The sequence below is a fragment of the Apteryx mantelli genome, chromosome 13, assembly GCF_036417845.1.
Source record: "Apteryx mantelli isolate bAptMan1 chromosome 13, bAptMan1.hap1, whole genome shotgun sequence".
In the NCBI taxonomy this organism is placed as follows: domain Eukaryota; kingdom Metazoa; phylum Chordata; class Aves; order Apterygiformes; family Apterygidae; genus Apteryx; species Apteryx mantelli.
The window spans coordinates 19,415,083-19,437,488 of NC_089990.1; the positions used below are offsets into that span (position 1 = coordinate 19,415,083).

Below are 22,406 nucleotides of genomic sequence, written 5' to 3' on the forward strand. Positions count from 1 at the left end.
GGGCCAGGAAGGATGTGCGGGGCCTCCCGGCTGCGAGGAGGCTGCTGCCTCCGTCTGCCGGGGAGCCCGCACTGAGCTGCAGGCTGTTTCGAAAAGCTGAAGGAAAAACATTTTGAAATGTCAGACGGGGTCCATAAAGTATACAGCCCTGAGCACCCCGCGGTTAGTGTGCCAGAGCGCTGGGAATAAAGCATCACCTGCCTCCGAGCAGAAGTGATCAGTGTCTCTGACATTAAGAGCGTGTGCACAGCACCGAACGGCGCCGTTCCCGCACCGGGGCTGGGTTTCCTTCGGAGCAGCCGCAGGAGCAGCCCGCGGTGCCTGCTCTGCGCCACCAGCCCGAGGCAGGGGCGGGCGCAGGGCTGGGGAAATCGTCGCCGGCTTGTTTCCGCGGCTTCCCGCACCTCTGCCAGGCTGTCTGCAGGGGGCTGCGGGCCGGTGAGATGTTTTGAGCTTGCCAGTCCCCTGCTGCTCTGGCTCAGGGCCAGGGGCCACGCAAGGCCAGGCACACTAGCCAGAATGGGGGGTTTTGCATGTGGTAATAAAGATTTGAGAGAGAACAGGTTAAAAAAGTGTCCTTGCTTCCCAAGCACCCCATGGCACCTTTGGGCGCCCGCTGGGGCCGGCGGCTGTGGCCGCACTCGTGCCGCGGCGCCCCGCAGGCGCCTACTGTGGGCCCGTTCCACCCTTCTGGGCTCCAGCGTTTGCTTTAGGCCCAGAAGAGACACATGTCTCACTGCAGACGCTAGCCGGTGGTGCTGCGATGTTGGCGCTCCGAAACCCAGACCAGACTGCGTGCTCGCTGGACAGCTGGGGAAGGGCCACCGGTCCCATCTATTTTCACTGTGGACTCACGGCCTTTGCGCGCTTTGTCACCGCGTGTCTCCGTCGAGCCTTGGGTTGCGCGAGCGAGGGCAGTGTTTGAAATGGCACCTTGGTGTAAGATCGTGAGCACGTCACAGCCTGACAAAAGAGAAAAAAAAAAGTCATGTTCGTTCCTCACTCTTTCCTCAGCGCTATGCCTCCCCACCAGCCCCAAAAGGCACTCGAGGTGTGAACACATCCTGTTTACATCTACCATTGAGTCACAGATGCTGACAGGAGCCAGCAGCTGAGGAGCAGTTGGAGGCAGCACCGCGCGCCGTGAGCATCGCCGCATCCACCACGTTGGGACAGGGCCTCCAGGGGCTGGGCCGCCATGGAGTCGCTGCCAGTGTACCACGGCAACATCACGCGGGAGGCCGGCGAGAAGCTGCTGCTGGCATCGGGGGTGGACGGCAGCTACCTGCTGAGGGACAGCGAGAGCATCCCGGGCGTGTACTGCCTCTGCGTGCTGTGAGTATAGCGAGCCGGGCATCTCCCCTGCGTCGCTGCTGTCGCCTCCTCGCCGCATCCCGGCGAGATCAGGTTGTCTCTGTCACACGTCGAGCCGGTGGCTGAAGGACTGGTCGCATGGAGACCATCCAGCAGGCCACCAGCTGGTGTCTGCAGGGGTGCTCGTTTCCACCAGTGCGTTCACAGTATGTGGCGTTCCCACATAGCCGTGAAGGAAAACGCCTTAATATTGCTGTTTGCAAAGACACGTGAGAATTTAGCTCCCTCGCATTGACATAAGGTGGAGGAACACGTGAGGGGTGTGGGGTCCTTTGCAGAACTAAGCAGAAGAGGTTTTGCCTTGCAGAGCCCACACTTCTAACGGGCATGAACCAGAGAGAGAAGGCAAGTTTGGGAGCGTGGAGGAAGGGCCAAGGAGGCTATAGTGGAGACGAGCCAGGCGGCTTGGCTTGAGGACGGCGTGTGTTGCTTCTCATCCTCTTGCTTTTCGACAATCGTCTTCTGCTTCTCCAACCTGCCTGTCAGCATATTTATCAATATCCCCAACTCCTCCTGTTTTGGGGAGGTAGTCGGAAATGGCAGCGCAAGTCATCACCACCCAGGGCGAAGGCTTGCCTTCACTTCTGGGCGCTGTCTGTCAGGCTGTGCATTCCCCGGGTGATCAAACGTAGTGTAAACTGCTGCCAAAGTACATGAAACAGTGGTGGGTAATGAACTAAGCGGTAATGTTTCATCAACTGGGGTAAAAGAGGAAAGATTCGATTGGATGGTCTGTCAGAAAGAGGGTAGAGAGGTTTCTCCAACAGCTGTGGGACTGTAAAGTCATAGGACCTTATTTTAATGAGGCATTTTAATTACCCTACTTTTGGCAAAAGCTGAAGAATGAAAAGTCCTGAGAGTCAGCACTGCACGATGCAGTACAGTTGTACTGAAAGGACAAAGATGTATCTATCAAGGCTAAATAGATTGCTTCTTACTTCAGTTAAAAACTGAAAATTGGGGGAAGAAATACGAGAGAAAACTGTTTTCGTACCAGCAAGAAATTTACTAACAGATAGCAAAGACAGCACTTAGAGGTACCAAGCAGAAAAATAGTTAAGAAAAAGTCATAGGTCAAGTTTTCCCCAAAGGTGTTGAATACATTTCAAGCAACCTGTAATTAAACCCTGAGTGAGCATTATTATTCCTGTGATGCAACCCAGTTAATGGAGACACGTGAGAAGGTTATAGGCGATCCACAAATACCACCCCTTCTTTTAGGGAAAGGTCTTCATGGCAGAAGATGTATTCTTTCTTCTCCCATGAAATCAGAAGCTGAATACCACTTCTAACAAATACTTTACCTCAGCCTTTACTAGCAAGCTGAAAAATGGGAAATATGAAGCATCCTGAGATAAAGGAAAATGGAATAGCTGTAGAAAGAGGTAAGGAGTGTTATGATTCCAGTGAGGAGACAGGCAATAAAAGCAGAATCCTTTTTAAATAAATATCAGAGGAAATGGTGATATATCTCCTTAACACTCAGAAGTCATTCAGTGCAGACGAAACACTAAGGAATTAGAAAAAGGGTCAAGCAGAATGTTACAATACTGCATAAAACAGAGAAGCCTAAAATAAAAGTCCATCATTAGTCTAAATCAGGATGTAAGTATATAACAAAGACTTTCATCTGCATGCAATCAGTTGGGATTTTTTTGCTATATTAATGGCAATTTATGTTCTTAGGATGAAATTTCTTGAGTGAAATAAGATATATAAAATGAAAATAGGAAGAACAGAAAGGTTTGTTAACTATGGGCCTTTCCAAGCTTTGGAGAAAAAGAAAAAAGAATTCAATAAGGAACAGAATCCTACCTAACTGTTTCTGGAAATTATAGGACCTTCATGTTATAGCTCTGTACTCAGAGATACACACGATGAGCAAAGGGGTAGAGGTAAAAAAATATTCCAGCTACATATTATTCAGGCTTCTTATAGAATATAGGTTCTCAAAAATGTTTTATAATCCCTAATGTATGAGGGAAATGTTCAATAGCATCTTGGATAAATCCAGCTAAGAAATTAAATGAAAAATGTTAGCACAACTATGATCCAACATAGCTGGCTGAAAAATGCCAGTGTTAAGCCTTGTTTCCAATACTTCTGGATACTTCAATTCAGAACATTGTGTAAGAAATAGATGATACAGTAAACAACGTATCACACAATAACTTTGAAGACAGTTATCATAAAGATACCAGGAAATGGTCTCACACCGAAGATAGCAATGACAGTTTAGAGAAATGTGTGCCATAAACTAGAGAAGTGCTTTAACGGGCAAAAGTTTACTAAAGCAGAACACTTTTGTAGAGAAACTGGAGGAGCAAGTCGGGAAGGCATTAGAGATGTATTCAATGGAGAATGCAAAGCCTGGATTTGGCAAAATAAACCAACGGACCCAACCCCCCAAATTCTAATCAGAAGAACAGGCACAGGGTGACCCAGGTGACAAGCATGTATGTGCACGAGAGCTTTGGTAAAAAACAAGAGGGAAACATGCAGTTGTTGCATTCGCTGTTTTTGAAAAAGAAAATAAAAGAAAGTATTTCTCAGTTGTTTTATACTTCCTCATAAGTAAATAATTAAAATGATTAGGAATGACAAAGTTATTCAGAAATTTATATCTCTGTCCATAATCTGTGCTGAAGATCACTCTAGGAATACCTAGACATATTAAGATTAGACAAAACATGTATTTTCCAGAAGTGTAGTCACCCTCAAGTAATCTTTGACGCTTGTGAAACAAAGCTTGTAAGCCATTAGATAAGTCATAACAAATATCAGAGCTAAACAAAAAAATATACATCTTTCAGGTGAAAATTTCTAATGGAAATGAAAATGTCATGTGAAAGAAAAAGAGCAAAACATTCCATTTTCCAAAATCAAAACATTTTCAGTCTGTGTCTTCTCCATCTCCCTGCACTTCCCTGGAATTACAGCAGAGAAAGAAGTAACACAAAACAAACCCCAAATCCCCCAGCTCCCCAGACCCAATGCTTCTTAGTTTTTTTCCAGGGGAGGAGAAGAGAGTTGTCAAAATAAAATGTCATGTTTTTGATCAAAAGAAAAGAAACATTTGTTCAAAAAGTCATTAAATGAATATTTGGAGGCTGTCACAGTGATCAGTGTGAGCTCATGGGCATGTGAGCCCGGCTCTCCCAGCTCAGGCTGCAGCAAGCAGTAAGTCCTGCGGCAGCTGCTGCCGTGCTCGGGCTCAAGCAATGTCTCATTTTTCCAAGAGATTTCATAAGTTGATGTCACCCCCTCCCCTCCCCTGGGTACCCCCCAAAAAACCCTGACATATTTTGGCAGCCTTTGAACCTCCTCAGGCACGTAATAAAGGCAGCGATGTTTATGGCCAGGCTCAATTGCCTTTTCTTCTTCCAATTAAAAAGTGGAGCCCTGACCTTTAAAAGGGAGAAGAGTCAAAGACTTCGTGAAGCCCTTACGATTGACACTGATTTTACAGGGCAAGCATAAAAAAGACAGGTAGTAGCATAAAACCTGAGCTATAGCGATGGGTAATGGTGGCAGGCAGGCCCCTGTTGTTTGAGCACTTATCTAGAAAACTCGGCTTCCTCTCTTCTTTGTTTCTCCTAAGTACTGCCTTATTTTTATTGAATGCTGCTTTCTACTGCCACAGTGTGCACCCTGCATGCATGCAAGCCTTCAAAGAGACCGTGTTTTTTGGTGTGGCTGTGGCAAAGCACAAAGAACCCACTTTCATTAATATTTTAAGACCACAATAAAACCAGGCATGGAAGAATGGAATGGTTTTGATTTGCAGCGGGGTCCCATGGGGCTCTTGTAAATGGAGGTGCTGCCTGCAAACTTTTCCAAGGTTCCTAAAATCAAATGCTCCCAAGATCTTCATTGTATGAATAGCATTATTAAACTGATAATATATACTGTAAGGCTGTTGTTCATCACATTTTGAACATGTTAACAGAAGAGCACAATGATTTCCTGGAAATTTTTATGGTTGCACTGAAAAGCAAGAAGATTTTTGCTGTTCTTGAAAACTAGGCTAGAAGAAATGTTTATGCTTTAAAAAATATCTAAGTCCGACCTGTAAACATGTTAGACACTATATGCAGTACTCCAGGGTTTTAATATCAGAACCTGATTGTTCCAGGGAGCTTTCTTTACTGGTATGTTTTCCTCTTCACTCAATACCCTGCTTGACATTTTTAGCACTCTCAGAAATCCTCTGTGCACATTGCTTCTAATGAAGTCAACATGGGACACAGGACACAATAACGTTGGCTAGTTTGGGAAGCAGCCTCTTAAACTGTGCCTGAAGAAATGCATGACTAAAATGGCTGAGAGTGCCAAAAGCATCACTTTCCTCTACAGATATATGAGTGGGCATGCAGAAACAAGCAGCTCATGCTTGAATTGGCAAAGATAAAACATTTGTAGTTTGGGTCTTAAAATTCATATACTTGAAATGTTAGTAGTTGTTTCAGACCTTTAAACATTTCTGAGTGAGTGTTCAGGTAAACATGACATACTTGTCAAATCATATGTTCAGGTTATTTGTTTGAAATCAGCCATTCATGTACTGGGCTGCATTCAATTTGTGGAGAATAATCAAAAACTGGAATAGAAAACTGTTTAGAGCTCCTGAAGCAACAATAATGGTAACAGGGATAGGCTGCAGTCCGATCAGATTTTACACGTGCTATGTTTTCTGTCACCATGACCACAGCGCACAAGTTCAGGCAACGTGCTGAAACTTTCTAATGCAGCAGATGTATCAGCTGTGCAGCGTGAAGGTGTAATACACCATCACGAGTCAGCTTCAGCTTAGCGTATCTTTTGTTTTCCATGTAATATTTCTGATTGAAATGGCAGAATAATTGCATTTATTATAACACTGCACATAATAATCATCAGCATTTAAAATGTAATTTGGAACAAAAGCCTCTCTCTGAGGAGGAGCTTCTCAATTCAAGGTTGCCATTGCAAATATCACACACTATTTTCTGCTATGAAAAACTTTTACAGCACAGTGCTAAATTTACTGAGGTGAGCTCCTTGCTCCTTTCAGCTCCCTGCTAATCAGAGTGAGCTTTGCCTTTGCTGAGAATACCTTTTTTAGTGGCTTTCAGCTATTCCAGTGGATTTTCTTAGAAAGATCTTAGAAAGATAGATGATCTGAACAGTGGGTAATCACTGTGCAAACCTAGAAAGAATGGGTAAAATAGCTGGATAGCAGAACCTAGATTAGCTCTATCCTCATTTTGCAGGCTTGAGTTTTGAGGATTTATTTTGAGCAATGATTTCAGGTGCAGGAATTTTATGGTCAGAGCCATGCCTACCTTTCTCTGAGAAAAACAAGAAATCTAATACGCAGCTGCACCAAATGACTCCTATTCCTGAATTATTCCTAAATTATTATTATTATTTCATAGAAATATGAAACAGTAACATTTATAGTGATATTGACAGTGTTTTATCTATTGCTGTTCAAGTCAGTTTGGCCTAAAATGAAAGAAATGTCACCTTATTTTGTGAGTTTTTCCCTTTGTGAGGAAAGGAAATTTCTGCAGGGCATAATAGTATGTGAAATTTGGCTGCTGACTCGCCGTAAAGTGAGTTTCTTCTGTTTATTGGCTCAGACTTGGATCAATTCTCATTTTATTTCCAAATTTGAAGAAATTCCTATTTGGGACATCACTTATAGCTGGCTTCACCTTGTACCAGCCAGACATAAGCTGCCTTGCGAAGGCTACGGATTTGCTCAGTAGGTCAGTCAGCAGCTCTGCTACTCATAGTTAGGAGGGGCCAAGCGACGAAGGTGCTGACAATCTTCCACAGCAAACTGTGTGTGAATTCAGAGGTGTTTCACGAGATTTGACATGCTGTTTTAGACTTCCATTAGTTACAGGACAGAACGCCAAGACAACGCATTTGCTTTATAATGCCATTGTATTATGGTGAGCTAATGCTAGTTACGGTTTTATGCTCAAGGTAAATTTTTGCCACAAAAAAGTGTCTGTAAGGAAATCAGCAACAGAAGTTTAAATTCCAGTGGGGGTATATAGAGAGCTACTGCAAGGCAAGCAGCAGTAACTGCTGGGCTTTCCAGATCTTGTAAACACCATTTTAAACTATTTTATTCACTCTTGCTGACATGGAAAATATAGCTTGCACGTCATCTCGATGTGAGTGCTGTTTCTTCAGCCTGGGTCAGCTGATGGGTGGTAATTGTTAAGCTGCTGTACCTTGATTGTATGCCTGAGACCTAAGTGAGCTGGGAACCAGGCTGCTTGTCAACCAGAAAATGCAAATTCCAGGACAGAGGGAAGAGCTGTAAGCTTAAATCGGATTTTCTCCTACATTAACTAACAAGACTTTTTGACCTTTCCATGATAAATAAACCAGGCAGAAGCATAACAATTAAAAAAGAAAGAAAGAAAATGAAGCAGAAAACCAACACACAATTTAGGACATGATGAAGTTACAGGTGGCTCCTGAAGCCTTAATTCGCCCCCTTTTGCGTGGGTGTTAGCTAATGGGCCTTTAACTCAGTGGTCTGTGGGCTCCTGCTAAAGACTGCCTTTTTCTCACAGACACCGCCCTGTGCAGGTTGGCCTCACCTTTTGCTGCTGTGCCATGGTCCGTGCTGGTGGCCCTGGCGCCGGCCGTGCTCCCTGTTTCCTTGCCTGGCTCACACGGTTGCAGAGCCCCTTTGCTTTCCTTCCACGCCAGCATCATCGCAGCCCAGGCCCAATCTTCCTCTCCGAGAGCCCCAGTCTCAATCATGTTCCAGTTTTTGTCCCCCCTGATCCAAGCCAGGCGACATCTCTAGGTGTGAAGTCACGGCGCTGCTTTAGCTGTGCATCCCAGATGTGGCCAGCCCAGCAGAGTGGAGCTGACGACTGCTAACCAGCCTCGACAGCCACTACTGCATGGTCCTGGAGACCCCAGGAGACATACCTTCCTTCGAGGAAATTTTCAGTCTTGCTTTAAAAATTGCATAACCCCCCCCCCCCCCCAATTTCCCCAAGCAACATTTGGAAGACTTTTTTTTTTTTTTAATATGGAAAATACATTGTTTTTCCTAACAAACACCCTCATTTTGCTTGTCCATCCTCCACCCCAAATTAGGTTGAGGTGACACCCATGAGCAAAAGCCTGAAAGGCACCAAGTATGGGCCCCTCCTAGTGCTCAGGACCATTATTCACAGGTTGCACAGCCAGCTCATTCTTAAGCCATATCGTCTAGTTGAAATCCCAAGGTGAGGTCAGGATGCAAATACACCAGGTAAGAAGAGTTGATTATTATAGCGCAAAGACATCAGAAAAGAGAGAGATGTAAAGAGAAGGAAATTGATGTCATTTATTGCTGACATTGCTTTTCCCCCATCTCTCTGTCTTTATCCCTTTATATTCCATTTTGGACTCAGAAATGAATACAAATTAGTTTAATAAAATTTCCCAACTGAGTTGCAAAACATTTGGAAATGATTCTAAAATGTACCATGCAGCCAAAATGTCATGGTTAATTTTAAGCTGCAGCATGCGGCTAATATCCTCTAGCTATTTCAGTGGTGCAGAAGATTGTAATTATTCACCTGTTAAAGAAAATACAGCTTTAGCAAGTCTGATCACAGTTGAAAAGCAGGAGTGGAAAGGACAGGTAGACAGATGCTGTCTCGGTATGTCATCTGTGAAAGATGCCTTTGTAGCGCTTTGGGAGGAATTATCTATCTATAAAGAAAAAAAAACACTGTAATACAAATTGGACTGTTTCCCGTCATAAGAACTTTTCCTAGATTTTCATTTGACAAAAAGTTTTCCTAATTTTGGTATTGCAACAGAGACAGTGATAGTGTTGTTCCCAGTTGGTATAACACATCCTTTGTGCTTTATGGAGATGAAAAAAAAATCTGAAATATGTGAGATGAGATAAAAATCATCAGTGGGGGCTAAACTACTCTTTTTTAAGTGCTGCCCAATGCTGTCTTTTTAGCAAGAGTTATTTTCTACTTCACCTCACCAGCATTTGCAAGATGCACCAGCATCTTTCACCTTTGATCGAGAACCTGCAGGGGCTCAGTTCATCAAGCTGCTAGTTCAGGATTATGTCTGATTACTTGAGTCTCACTGGCACAAAACGGGACCTCTGCGATAGTGAATCAGGCTTGTAGCAGTCCCGAGGCCAGACAAAAGGGCAGGGTTGCCTTTCGTCAGGTCTTTGCCTGGGCGTGAGGTCCTCCTCAAAGAAACCATGACAAGCAAATGTCACTAAGAGTCCGCCTGAAGTCCTCCTCTCATTGACCTGCTGTGTGTCCTTCTCCTTGGTTTTCCCTTGCCGGGGGAGGAGGTCAGGTCCTGGCTCTATATGGGCAATGGCCTTGATGCATGAGCCGTGGTGGAGGGAGAGCGGCCACCAGACCCAGGGGTACAGCTGTGCCAGGCCACGTGGTGCTTGGTTCACTGGCTTCAGCAGCTTGGTTTGCTGCCACCACACATGGGGCCATCTGGTAAATGAGCCTTTTTCTGCCACGAACTGAGTAACCTGTAGAAAACTGAGCTGTCCCCCTGATGGTGACTGGGGAATTTCTCATCTCCTGAGGCGTGCCATGAGGGCCAGTAAGTGCACTTCTCTCCTTGCTTTCACCTGGTGTTATGTCTTTTGCTAGTTGGAAGGTAAGTGTCCTACACAGTCTCAATTTTTAATTTTTTCTTCTGATTTTTGTTTAAAGAAAAACATCTTGTTCCTCCTTCAGCCCACTGATCTCAATTTATGTTGGGTAGCTTAAATCATAAGATTTTTCTCATGGGAGACTGTGCCATGTAACAGTAAAGAGAATTTGGTTCATCAAAATCATGTCACTCACACACTCAAGGTAGAAAGCACTTTGAAGTGGTAATGAGGTAAGTTCCTGCTGTTTAACAGAAAGTTTTGATAAGATCATATTTGTTATGAGAGTAATTATCAGAAAAGCCTTCATTTTGTGGAAACAGAGATCCTGACGGAAAGTGTTTTGATGGGAAGACCTAGTTGTTCACATTCTTAACAAAACACATCCTTATTCCTTGGTCCGTTTCCTTGGAAGAAGCATCTATAGTGCTCCTGTGTCATCTCCCTTTGCATGTAAGGGCTTTGTTTACTGACGGCTTCAGAGCCAACAACAGAGGAGAACATTGCATTTTTCAGCTTAAGCAAGGTAAACCCCCTTCATGCCTTGCAGTCTTTCCTCCTCTGGGAAAAAAAATGCAGATTTGCCAAGTGAATTGAAGCTCTCACTTGTCACTGGCAAGGCTGTGACAGGAATGATGTCATGTTCCTCTCATGCTCCACATCATGCTCAAAGCGTCCACGTTCCCAAATTCTTGTTCCTTTTTCTCTCACAGATTTTATCTGTATTATCATTTGTGCTTTCCCCAAGTTTGGCTGAGTTATTTTACAGTTGGAATTTTTTTTTTATGTTAGGTAGGTGTCTATCTTATACCTCATCCTGCTTTGGCCCTGAATATTACTTTGTCTGGACTTTTTATTTTTCAGCTTGTCCAGCCTAGTAGACTCTTCTGGCAGTGTGCTAAAAGCCATCAGACCTTTGAGCACCTGAACCCCTCAACCACTTCAAGTCATGCAGTCTCTTAGGAAGAGAAAAAGACAAACAACAGATGGTAGTTTTCCAGGCAACTGAGCTATTTGTGGAAAAATCATATTTTAAAGTGATTGAAGCACTTGGAATGCTTCGGGACAGCTAAGCACAAGCACTGGTGATCTTCACAGTGTATTAGTAAAAACAGGAGGGAAGAGAATGAGTTTTAGATTTTTACAAGCCAATTCTGTTGGTTTTGAGGTTTGAAAAGAAAAATCATCAGGAAGATGGTCAAATACCCGTTTCAATGAGAGGGGACAGAATGCAAGAACGGGTTTGGTATTTCCCTTTACTCCATGGCCTAAAAAAATCCTAATTTCAGTACCTGTACATTGACTGACATCTTGCATATAATAGGTGGCAGGAAAGCCCCTTGTGATTTCTAGAAAGATAACGTGAACATCAGCTACTCCAGAGAAGCTGAGAATACAGGCACAGCTCGTGGCAGTCTTAAGATGTGGTACTGCAAGATGGTCTAAGGGCTGTAATGGGAGGCACTGACTCCTCTGAACACGAACACATCTGGTGGCCTACCTATGGATGTACTTTAAACAACTGAGCTTGAGCTGTGTTGTCAACCACCGCGACTGTCCGAGGGTGGGACATGGGGGACAGCAGTGCTGGTCCCCTCCACCAACCCCACAGATTGTCTGTGAACGGCACGACCAGGCCACCCGGCTGCTTCTCGTGTCCATCTGGCACCAGCTGGGGAGCTGTGACTCTGGGAAAATGTTCCTTTGCTTAAAAAGAGGAGGTGGATGAAGCTGTGGTGGGAAGCTGGGATTACTGTCAGACATGTATTCCCCTACACGAGCAGCAAGGCAGTTTTGTGGCTGATGCAGCGACCATTCGTGTCCCCAGCAGGTTGGACAGGAGGGAACGTGCTTTGCGTCTTAACGCCTCTGCGTTCAATCGCAGTGGGAGTCTGCTGGGGAAAAAGTTTGCAAACCAGAACTGGGAGTCTGCATCCCACTTTTTGGTGTTATAGCAGTGTGACAACTTCCTCCTTGGCTAAATTATGTCAGAAACCCCTTTGCAGAGGTTGCTATAATGACTTTTTAATAAGAATTTGTCCAGGAGCCATGACTTGGAGCGTAAGTAATTGCAGTCATATGATATCTGTGTCATTGATGGTTTCTGCTATTTTGTAGTCACTACTGTAACACTGTGCATAGTTGGAAAGAGATATAGTATTTTTCTGCTTTCATAAGAATAAGAATTGGTGCTGAAATAGTGCATGGTCCCTAAAATCCTGCTGTGCAGTCATGTAATCTATGAAGCATAAAATACACTTTTTCTTGTCTGATACCATCTAAACTAATGTTGTGCCCATGGAACTGTTATCAATTGTCCCTGCTTTTAAGTTGTATCTATCTTTGGATATTGGTGTAACGTTTTTACCATGTAAATCATTCACTGTCTTGGGTTCTTAGGAGACGCAGGACTGACTCCAGACATCAGCATGTCTTGTGCTGTTAGCACATGGCTTCTTATTCTCAAAGAACTCTAAATAGATTTAAAAAGAAGGAAGATTTCACACTCTCATAAGGTCCAAGGGCTCCTCTATCAGTGTTTGAGAATTGGGAATGTACTGGCAAGGCAAAAAGTAATTTATCTGGATTTTGTGGTTCTAGCTTGCCGAATAAATTACACTCATGGTATTGCTTCTGGGAACATCTGCATTTAAATAAATCACATAGGAGCGATGTTGTCTGACAATAATACACATTTTCTTTTTCCAGAGAAATTATGTCTGGTATGTGTCAGTAAAAACAGGTCACTGAAAAAGTAAAACTAAAAATGCTGAGACAGGAAGCACAACAATGTCATTTAACCTGGAATAACTGAGTATCTCTAAACTAGATCTAGGTAAGAGCAATCCCTCTCATCCAAAAAAAAGAGGGTTGAACGCTTCTGAGCTGGGTCTCAGTTTTACATCTAACTAGAGCCCGTATGGATGAATTTATTAAGAAAAGGTTAGTCTCCCGCATACCAGAGCGTACTGCCCCATACCAGAGTGTACTGCATGTGAAACCTGTCAGAATAAATGACTAATAAATAATACCTGTTGACTTTTTCACAGGCATCAAGGGTACGTTTATACCTACAGAGTGTCCAAGACAGAATCGGGGTCCTGGAGTGCTGAGGTGGGTGCTTCTCCTTTTCCTTCTGAAAATCCCTGCGTCCTGCTCATGTTGGTATTGATTTGATGAAGTATATTCAAACTATTCATGTTTCTGCATAGTCCTATTTTCATTGAAGGTAATTGATCTCGAGCGAGCCCATCACTAAGATGTCTTGGTGCCAGTTCTGACAGTCTTGGGCTCATAAATTCATTCCTTGTTATGTTTCAGCTCTTGCATAATGCAATAGTGCATTATTTTGCATCATTTTAAATGGCAAAAATACCGTGCTTTTATAGTTTGACAAGCACCATCAGTATTCAGTTCGCTTCTATCAATCATACATGTTATTGATGCCAGAATGTTTGAAGAAATTCAACATACAACAGTCAACATTTTAAACTTTATTTCTCTCCAGATGAATTCATCTTTGGTGTAAAATATATATAGGATACAAAAACATGCATACATATGTCTATATAGGATAACCAAAACTTGATACAAAGTGTGCCTTCACCTGTCTGATAAGCACCTGGTAATTCAGGTGTGGCACAGCACTATTTGCAATATAGACCATGATGCAGGTTGCAGGAGTCTGAATGTTAACCTTTATTTCTTTTGTGAAGGTCTTGTTCTTTGTTTGGATGCAGTCGGCATATTAATTCATAATTAGCTTTCGGTTTGCACATTAACGAGCACTGATTTACAAACAGTAAATAATTGCTAAACGGGCTTAATTCTTTGGCCATTATTATAAGAGAAGAATTTGCAGCGTTCTGGAAGACAAGACTGATTTCTGGTGTTATTCAGATCTGGGAGTAAAAGTGGTTCACATCGTTACTGCAGAGTTAAAAAAAACAATCGCTCTCCGCGCCGTCCCTGGGAGCGGCGCAGAGGCCGGGCCGGCTCGCTGCTCGCTGCTCGGGCCGGGGGCGGCGCGAGGGCGGCGGGCGGCGTCTGCCCCGCGGTGACGCCCGGCCTTGCGGCTTTGCAGACGGCGCCCGGCGTGCACAGGCGGCTCTTCCGGAAGGTGCACAACCTGCTCACGGCCTTCCAGAAGCCCGACCAGGGCATCGTGACGCCCCTGCGGCACCCCGTCGTCGCCGAGGGCCGGGCCAAGCCCCCCGCAGGTACGTGCGGCGCGCGGGGGCCGCGGCGCCCGGCTCCCACCCACGCGGCCCGGGACGGCGGCGCTGCCGAAGCGTCCTGTAACTTTGCTACCGGGTGACCCAACGCAGGGTGCCGCGATGCCGCCTGAGCGCTGCCGCCACTGCCGCCGCGAGGAGAGCGTCGCTTTGCCGGCGCCTTCCCGAGCGGGAGCCTGGCGCGGCTCCCTGCCCGCCCCGCCGCCGCCACCCTTGGAGAGCAGGCGTGCTCGTGCCCTTCTCGCCGAGGTCCTCCTTTCACATCTGTGTGATTGTTTCCTTAGGGAGAAAGGAAGGCCATGACTTTTACCTGCAGCCCTCATGAAGACGTCCCCCAGGCATGGCGCACACGTGCTTCCCGGCCTCGCCTCTAGCCCGTGCTCTAGAACAGAACGATTTATACCATAGTTAATACAACTCCATGAGTTTTCCTGTAACATTTGCAGAAATGTGTCTGTAATAGAATTTCTAGATAAAACATTACAAGTTTTAAGTGTCAAAATGCTCTGAATTTAGGTTTGCTTTTTTTTTTTTAAGAGAGAAGATGATAAAAAAAATGTCAGCTACTAAACAGTGTAATGTCTTTTTCTTTTTTTTTCCTCTTTGTACTCCCAAGTACAAATGTTATCTACTTCAAGACTAGTTCCTAGTTTTTACGTGACTTGGCTTTAGCCTCTTCTGTGCAGACGGTTCTGGTTGAAATTCCTGTAGAACTGGGCCAGGCCCCTTTTGCATCCTCGGAGAAGTTGCTTACAGGAAGGTGTCCCTGCTTGGGTGGGCTGTCCACACGGTGGTGGGTGCGTACCCTGCTAAAGCTGTGCCGGGGCGGCACCACAGGCTGCCGATGCCCTGCCACCCCGGGCTCTCTCGCCGTGCCGCGCCGCGCCGCGCAGCAGAGCCGGCCGGTGCAGCCTGCGGGGCGACGGCTCAGCGTTTGCACAGGCAAGCGAAAGCCTGAGCAACATGCGGAGTGCCTGGGAACACCCAGCGAAGCAGGGAATGTTGTTTTTTAGATATTCCCTGTATGTCAAAACCCTCCCCCATATATGATTTAAAAAAATAAATTATTTTTGCATGCTGTTTGCTCTGCTTTTCTTTACCTAGCTGTGTGTTTTGGTCTGCTGCTGCTGCTGCCCCCCCCTCTAGCGCCAGGAGGTCACATCTCCGCGCTTTGCTGCCCACAGCGGGTCACCGGGGTGCCGGCACGGCTGCGTGTGTGGCTGCGCATGGGAGACACGCGAGAGAGCCCCACGCACCCGTCAAAACCCTGCCTCCAGCTCACCGTTGGGCTCCCGGAGCCGTGTGTGTGTGTGTGTGTGTGTGTACAAAAACATTACCTGTATACCTGTAAACCAGCGCTGGGAATAACCATCCCCACGATAAAGCGACAGGTGGACAGTACTGTTGTGACTTGTGAAAATTTTTGTTCATTGCCCTGTTTTCCTCTAGATTAAGGTTGGCTTTCATTTATGGTGCAATGGCTCCCGTTCTCCCCCCCCCCCCCCGTGAGGACCCATGCCGTATTTTAGCGTACGTAGTGCTACCGTACGCATGAGGCTGCGCCTCCCTGTCACGTAAACCCGCCGGCTAACCCAGGGCCTCCTCTTAACGGTGCAGCACAGTGGCAGATCCAGCTTGAGCCGCTCTTTAATAAAATAGTTAGAAGCTGCTTTTTTTTAAAAATTATTGTTACATAATCGAGCAAACACGAGCCGCGGAGGTGCCGAGCTGAGCGGTACCGGCGTGGGAGGCGATGCCGGGGAGCGCCCGGCTGCTTTGCGCCCGTGGTGCTGGTCGACCCAGACCTTAGTGCTCTGGGGCTCGCGGCCGCCACGCGGCTCCTCCCGGCCCTGCCCTCCAGCAGAGGCAAGCCTCTCCCCGAGCGAGTCCCAGGCAGCTACATCCTGGCTCCGCCGTGTTTCAGCCCACACCAAACCCTCGTGGACCCCAACACCTCCCGCAGAGCTCCATTGACCGGCCGCCCGGCAGCCTTCTGCCTCCCCTCCCCGCGGCGAGTGCCGGCTGCTCTGATTTCTTCTCGCAAGCGTATTTTTGATACGTGCAATCATTCATCACCATCTATTTGAGGCAGGCCAGGAAATACGATCTCCTGAATGTGTGAGCGCTTCAGCTTTGCTGTTCGGCCCCTACCGCCACCACCGGCTGCACCCGCTCGCTTCTTGGAAGTGTGCTGACGATGATTACCAGAATTTTTTTCTCTCTCTCACATTTTTCTGATGAAATATAGTCACCTGTGCACAGAACCAGGTTGTGATTTCACATGCAGTGCTATGAGAACTCTATGCATGAACCTTTGGTGAATCAGAGGTAAAATTTAATATTGCTGGCAACACCCCTCCCTCCCCAAATTTTTGCATCAACCAATATTGTTTGAAGCCTGTAGTTAGGAAGTGCCTCGTCAGCTGTATGGAGGTACTTTTTAATGAAAGAATCAGAATGTCCCAGGTACGTGGTGTAAACGAAGACATTGTCACATGCGATTAGTTTGCACCTTTATTTTTTAAAAATGAAATAGTCAAAGTACTTTCTTTTTCAAATATCGACACATAATATATTAACTTTTAATATTTACAGCGTGTTGCTGGGATGTTCTTGTAGAAAATGCATGCTTCTGGTCTGAAACCCAGAGCAAAATGCATCAGACCATTTCACTGCAGCCATATAACATAAACCTGTACAGTATCCAGTCACTATTCAGCACAGGAGTTAGAGCAGGAATAAAAAAATTGGAACCTATTGTTTCCTAGCAACAAGGCTTAGGCCATTATAACACAATTTCTGTAAGATCAGAACCTCTAACTGGTGTTAGGCAGAAACCGAAGATCTTGGCATACATTGTAAACATTTTTACTTTTCATGAGAACGCTAAAAAGGAACATTGCTCTGACATATAGTGTATGCTATGCTTCTCCTTCTCTTTTATTGACACTTTTGCCAGAAGAATATGAAGATTTTAATGTTTTATCATGGTTCATACAAGTAAAATACTGTCAAGGACACAATCTGATATACTAACATTTATTAAGAGGCTAAAGTCCACCACAAGATCTAAGGAAAAATTGGTAGTTGTCAAACACGTTTCCTTAGACAAATAATGGCCGATGACCAACGCCTAGACAAATCCACAGTAAGAAGCCGAGCTCTACCGGCATCGGTTTCTGTTGAGAAGTGCTGCTTCTTACAGTCAGGATGCTTTTGACCTGAAAATGTTTTGTATCAAGGACAGGTTTAAATAACAGTCAGCATTTGCTGGGGAAAAGCCCTCGGGGTTGTCTGCGGCTGCGTCCGAGAGCCCGGAGCCGCGGAGCCGCGGCGCAGGCGCAGACCGGCGCGCAGAAGCACCTGCCTGGCCCTTGGCGCCGGCCGCGAACATCCGGGCTCCTCCGCCCGCACCGCTCGCGCTCGAGCACCTCTACCTCGGCTGCCAACAGCTTCGATCGCCCCGTGCAACGGCTGCTTCGCGGCGCAGCCGCGGCGGGCCCTGCCTTCCCGCCGCGCGGCTGCACGGGGCTCAGCGCGCGGGCCGAGCGCAGCGCTTGGAAAAACAAAACTTCCCCAAAAGTGCATGAACGCGTGGTTAAAAAAAAGAGAGGCCGCGTCTAACTAACTAGTGTACAACTGAGAGGACGCTGGAGATCTCAAACTAAACAGCTAGAATGTGTATACCGAGTTGCACATTGACCAGTTCATATATATTTATTTGGCTATGTTCTACATATATATCTATATATATATTTATACCTTTGAAATGTTCTAGATTCGCTAAATAAATAAGAAAGCAAAGAAAACATTACTTATATGCACTATTTGTTTGGCTGTTGTAAAAAATATAAGGTATCTTCTCATGGTAGGTACTTTGCTACAGGATAGTGTGCAACAGTGTTTTTTTTAAATTTAATTTGTGTTTTTCCACTTTCAGAACCTTGTTCACAGTGCAGAATGCTAGCATCAAATTACTGGATTTAATTGACAAAAAATTTTCCATGCCATTAATTGTCTTTTTGTTTTTTTCTCATTTGGGTCTCTAGGCTATAGTGCAAAATTAAAAAAGAAAGAAAACTACAAAAACAACACTCAAAAATTGGCCTAACTACCAGAAAATAACAAAAAACAATGGAGACTGAAATATTCCCTGCCTCCATCTGAGGTTGTTCATGAACAAGATGGTCCAAAGCTATTTGTCTGCTATAGTTCTCATCAATCACTACTGGCTGGCCCACATGTAGGTGCACCACCAGTCTCCAGTGCTCTTGTATTAGTTATTTGTTTCTTTAGCACTGGTATCTCAAAATGACATTTATTTTTAGTTTTCTAAATTCCTGAAACTGCTATAAGGAAGGCTTTTTTTTTTTTTTTTTTTGTAACAGGGCCATGTAATGTCATGTGATTCTTTATACATCAATATTCTTGTAAGAAATATTATTCAAAAATGTACCTTCGAATGTCTACCCAGGAACTGGGAAATGCCAAATCTACTTTCAGAGACAAACCTGTAATACATGTCACTCTTTGACCTTTTGGCATAATATGAGAACAACAATAATCAAGGCAGTATTAAAAAACACAGCTGTAGGTAATACAAAGTGCATTTCCTGCATATAATACAAATATAACTTTAAGAAACTAAAGGCACAAGCTAACTAAATATGTATTACATACTAGAAATGCACAGTTCAAGGTAATTCTAAGAGCTTCAAATATTTGTTTATAATGGATATTTAAAGCAGTTTGAAAATGATACTTCATTAGTGAATTGCAAAAAAGTATAATTGCTTAAAATATAAGTAAAATAGACTCTAATATTGACATCTTGGATCAGTGATAAAATACATCATCACGTTTATGAATGCACTCTCTATATACAGTTCATAAATTATTCTTCCATTGATTAAAAGCATATTAGAGGCTCAAGGACTTTGAAGGTCCATTTTTAGGCTGGTGTGGAGGTATTCAAATTCTCCATGATTTTATGGAAAATTGCAGAAATCAGAGCTATCAAATGTGGATGTCACCAGCTCCAAACTCTGCACATTAGTTAATGATGAGCCTGATCCAGATGCGCATGTGCGGATTTCAGTCCAAATTCCCCGCCAGGTCGGGGAGCAGAGGGTGCCCTCAGGGCCAGGCTCCGGCTCAGCCCGATCCCGCAGAGCAGCCGCGAGGCCCTACAGAGGCGCTCGTGGCGCGAGGCCGAGACCCGAGGCCACACCTGATGGGTGGGCATCTGCTCTGACAGTCCAGTTCAGGCTCATCTCTAACTTCGGTGCAGTCTGCTCCACTTGCCCAAAAACAAGGGAAAAAAGAAAAGTGGAAAGAAACGAAGAAAGACAAAGAAAGCACTTTGTTGGCTTCGGTAAATATGAGTAGAAATTGCTTCAATATATTTGCCATGTCTGTTTTGAAAGAAGTGTGCAATAACACCACTGTTACGGATACACAGGCTCTATAACAAGACTTCTAGCTCCCTCCGAAAGTCAGTAAAGGAAATCTGCTTACCCACCCCCATCCCACCCCGCCATGTGCCTCCACCCCCCCAAGATAATCAGGTCTTTTAAAAATGACAAGCTAAAAAAAGGATCTCCTACTCTGCTATGAAATAACTGTGCCAGCGGCGCATGATACCTTGGGAAATAAAAATTTTTGCCCATGCAATATAATGTTTTTCTGTGCACTCTAGATATTGAGCTGAAAAGTGAAGAGTCATCTCCAAAATGTTCTACGTTTATCAACATATTTACTATCCACACTTAGGTTCATCAACTCCCAACCCACCAATCTTCTTCAGACTCAAAAAACCAACAGGATTACAACAAGATTATTAAACTGAGATGAAAACAACATGAGGCCTAAAACCAACACTGCGATTTACAAATGATTTGTGAAGAGTCCTGGTCCAACAGATACGGGGGGTACTGGTCCTGCAGGGCTTGCTTTTTAATTGCCACTGGCACTGCACCAACCCTCCCAGCTGGGCGACAAAGGTCGTCCCAAAAGCACTGAGTTAAAGCCCAATCCACAGAGACTCCCGTTGACTTCAGTGCTATCAAAGGACTTTTCGGTCCATCTCTGACACTCAGCTGGACCTCAGCAGTGCCCTGCGACACCGCACCCCTCGGCCAGGGTGCTCTGCAGCTACACAGGCGTTAGCAGACTCCAGCATAACTCAGTGCCCACAGAAGACCTCGGGGAGAGAGGCCGCCACGTGCAAAACCAGACACAACGTGGCTCTCGTCACTGAGTGAATGAGAGGTGGCTATGGCCGAGCAAAGGTAAATGTCATAGGGGACAGCCTTTACGTACTGTTGTATCCAATACAAGCTGTATTTTCCAGGTTTGGAAATCCCTGACATTATAGCTGTGAAGAATGACGTGTGCTGAGTTGGTGAGCAATTAGGAAGTTTCCGCACCTGGTCTGGTTTTTGCATGCCGCGCCCTGAATCTATGGGACATCTCACTGGAATAAAAGCTACCCAGGAAACAGGGGTTGCAGAATCAGGCTCTATAACCTTTTAAATAACTGGTGAATTAAAACCAACAACAAAAAAGACGTGTTTCTTTAGAAGACAGCAGAGCATGCTGCGTTCCCAGGCACCTCGTGCGGCGGTGTGGGGCGGCCGCCGCGGCACCTTGCGCTTGAGCTGCGCCGCTGGACTGCTAGCGCTCTGCCTTGGAAACCTTTGAATACTGCCACACAAGAACTAAAAATCTCCACTGTCATCTCTCAAAGAGTTAAACGAACAGTATTAAAATACCATCTTTTGTCACATTTAAAGGCAGTTGGATATGTTTTTTCCTCTATATTTATATATACAGAGTTCTGATCTAGAAAAACCAATACAATAAACCATTTTATGTTTAAAAACAGGCAGTCTTTGGTGACGCAAAGGCAGAGATTTTCTTTGTTACCTTCTGCCTATTTCACTCTGTCTCATAAAGTGAATATTATTGGCACTGTCAGAAAGTTCTAGATACTGCTCCACAGATAAAACAAAATATCCATCGTAGCCTTGTACCCGCCCAGTGCTTAAAAGCTGCTGTTTCTCTCCATCTGTCCATGCCCTAATCCCTTCTTCCCCTTCCTGCAGCCGTCTTTGTTCCTTAGTCCAGGCCTGAGCAACTGCCCTCTGCCTGGCTATTTCTAAGACATGGTTCTTTTCTTCTTCTATGGTTGTTCCATACCGAACATTAAAGCACAGAGCACCGTGCTGGAGCTGTATATCAGCAAACCGTCTAGTCCTTCCATTTATCACAGAAGTCATCTGGGATACAGTGACATTGACACCATTCTCCAAAATGCGTCGTCCACCGGTGTTGCCAATGAGCGTCAAATCTTCTTCTAAGGACCCCAGCTTGATGAAGTAATGGGTGTCGCGGCCCTCTATGGTGAAATGCAAGTTCTCCAGATAGTGAGCGTTGTTGAGGATGGCAGCAATGCGCCGGCTGTCCTCGTTAGCCACGCCTATAATGTCTGCTGTCACTATACCATCCTTGATAGCAAATTTGATGCCTTTTCCAAAAACTGAAGGAATAGCTGCAAACCTGGCTTGCTTCACTCCTTCATAGCATTTGCCATCACTATACCTGGGTGTCATAGGAAGCTGATCCAAAGATATGAAGTTCCGGAGTTGCTTTTGTAGCTCACACTGAATACCAAGGATAGTCTGGAAAAGAAAATACCAACAAAAGTTAAAGGAGAGGAATTCTGCAGCTCATTATAGTGTCTCACAATCCCTATTAATCTCTTAACTGCTTGGAATGGATCTTCTAAATCTGTTTGCAAATCGTCATGCACAAATACAGAGCTTGGGTATATGCACAGGGCTTCTAACCACCTAGGGTATTGCTTCTGGTCTCTTGGACTCTTTAGTTTCCACGAATCAAATTGAAAATTTGTTTATCACAAATGGTATTTTCATGTTTATTCTTTCTTTTCTTCTCCCTCTCCTCCTTGAATTGTTATTCTAATGGCTGGTCTTTCAGCTTGTAGGCTTGGGGAAACTCGAATTCAAAGCTGTACCCTGTCATGTGATTCTAGACAAATCACTCAGCCTCTGCGCGTCTCATTATGTCTTCTGTAAAACAGCAACAACCCTTTCTACAGCTCATTCCTTAAGGAAAGC

The 22,406-nt window shown here is 45.0% G+C and overlaps 2 protein-coding genes across 2 annotated transcripts in view; one reads left to right on the forward strand and one right to left on the reverse strand.

Annotated features, from left to right (window-relative positions):
• The first annotated feature begins 1,172 nt into the window (after positions 1–1,172).
• SH2D1A (SH2 domain containing 1A) lies at positions 1,173–14,653 on the forward strand. Its single transcript, XM_067304091.1, has 4 exons — positions 1,173–1,335; positions 13,081–13,144; positions 14,115–14,250; positions 14,550–14,653. Exons 1-4 carry the CDS (start codon positions 1,199–1,201, stop codon positions 14,588–14,590), a joined length of 378 nt encoding a protein of 125 aa, XP_067160192.1. The 5' UTR covers positions 1,173–1,198; the 3' UTR covers positions 14,591–14,653.
• A 5,181-nt stretch (positions 14,654–19,834) lies between these two features.
• The window catches only part of TENM1 (teneurin transmembrane protein 1), a 250,817-nt gene continuing 248,245 nt past the window's right edge, over positions 19,835–22,406 (reverse strand). The window contains exon 30 of the mRNA XM_067304283.1: positions 19,835–21,947. Within this exon, the coding sequence (XP_067160384.1) occupies positions 21,189–21,947 (759 nt within the window). The 3' untranslated portion in view covers positions 19,835–21,188. The remainder of the gene's footprint in view (positions 21,948–22,406) is intronic.

Coding starts and splice junctions, on each gene's coding strand:
- SH2D1A (XM_067304091.1), top strand. CDS start 1,199: ATGGAGTCGCTGCCAGTGTACCACGGCAACATCACGCGGGAGGCCGGC. Junction 1,336..13,080: donor GTGTACTGCCTCTGCGTGCT/GTGAGTATAGCG, acceptor ACTTTTTCACAG/GCATCAAGGGTACGTTTATA. Junction 14,251..14,549: donor CCGGGCCAAGCCCCCCGCAG/GTACGTGCGGCG, acceptor TTGTTTCCTTAG/GGAGAAAGGAAGGCCATGAC.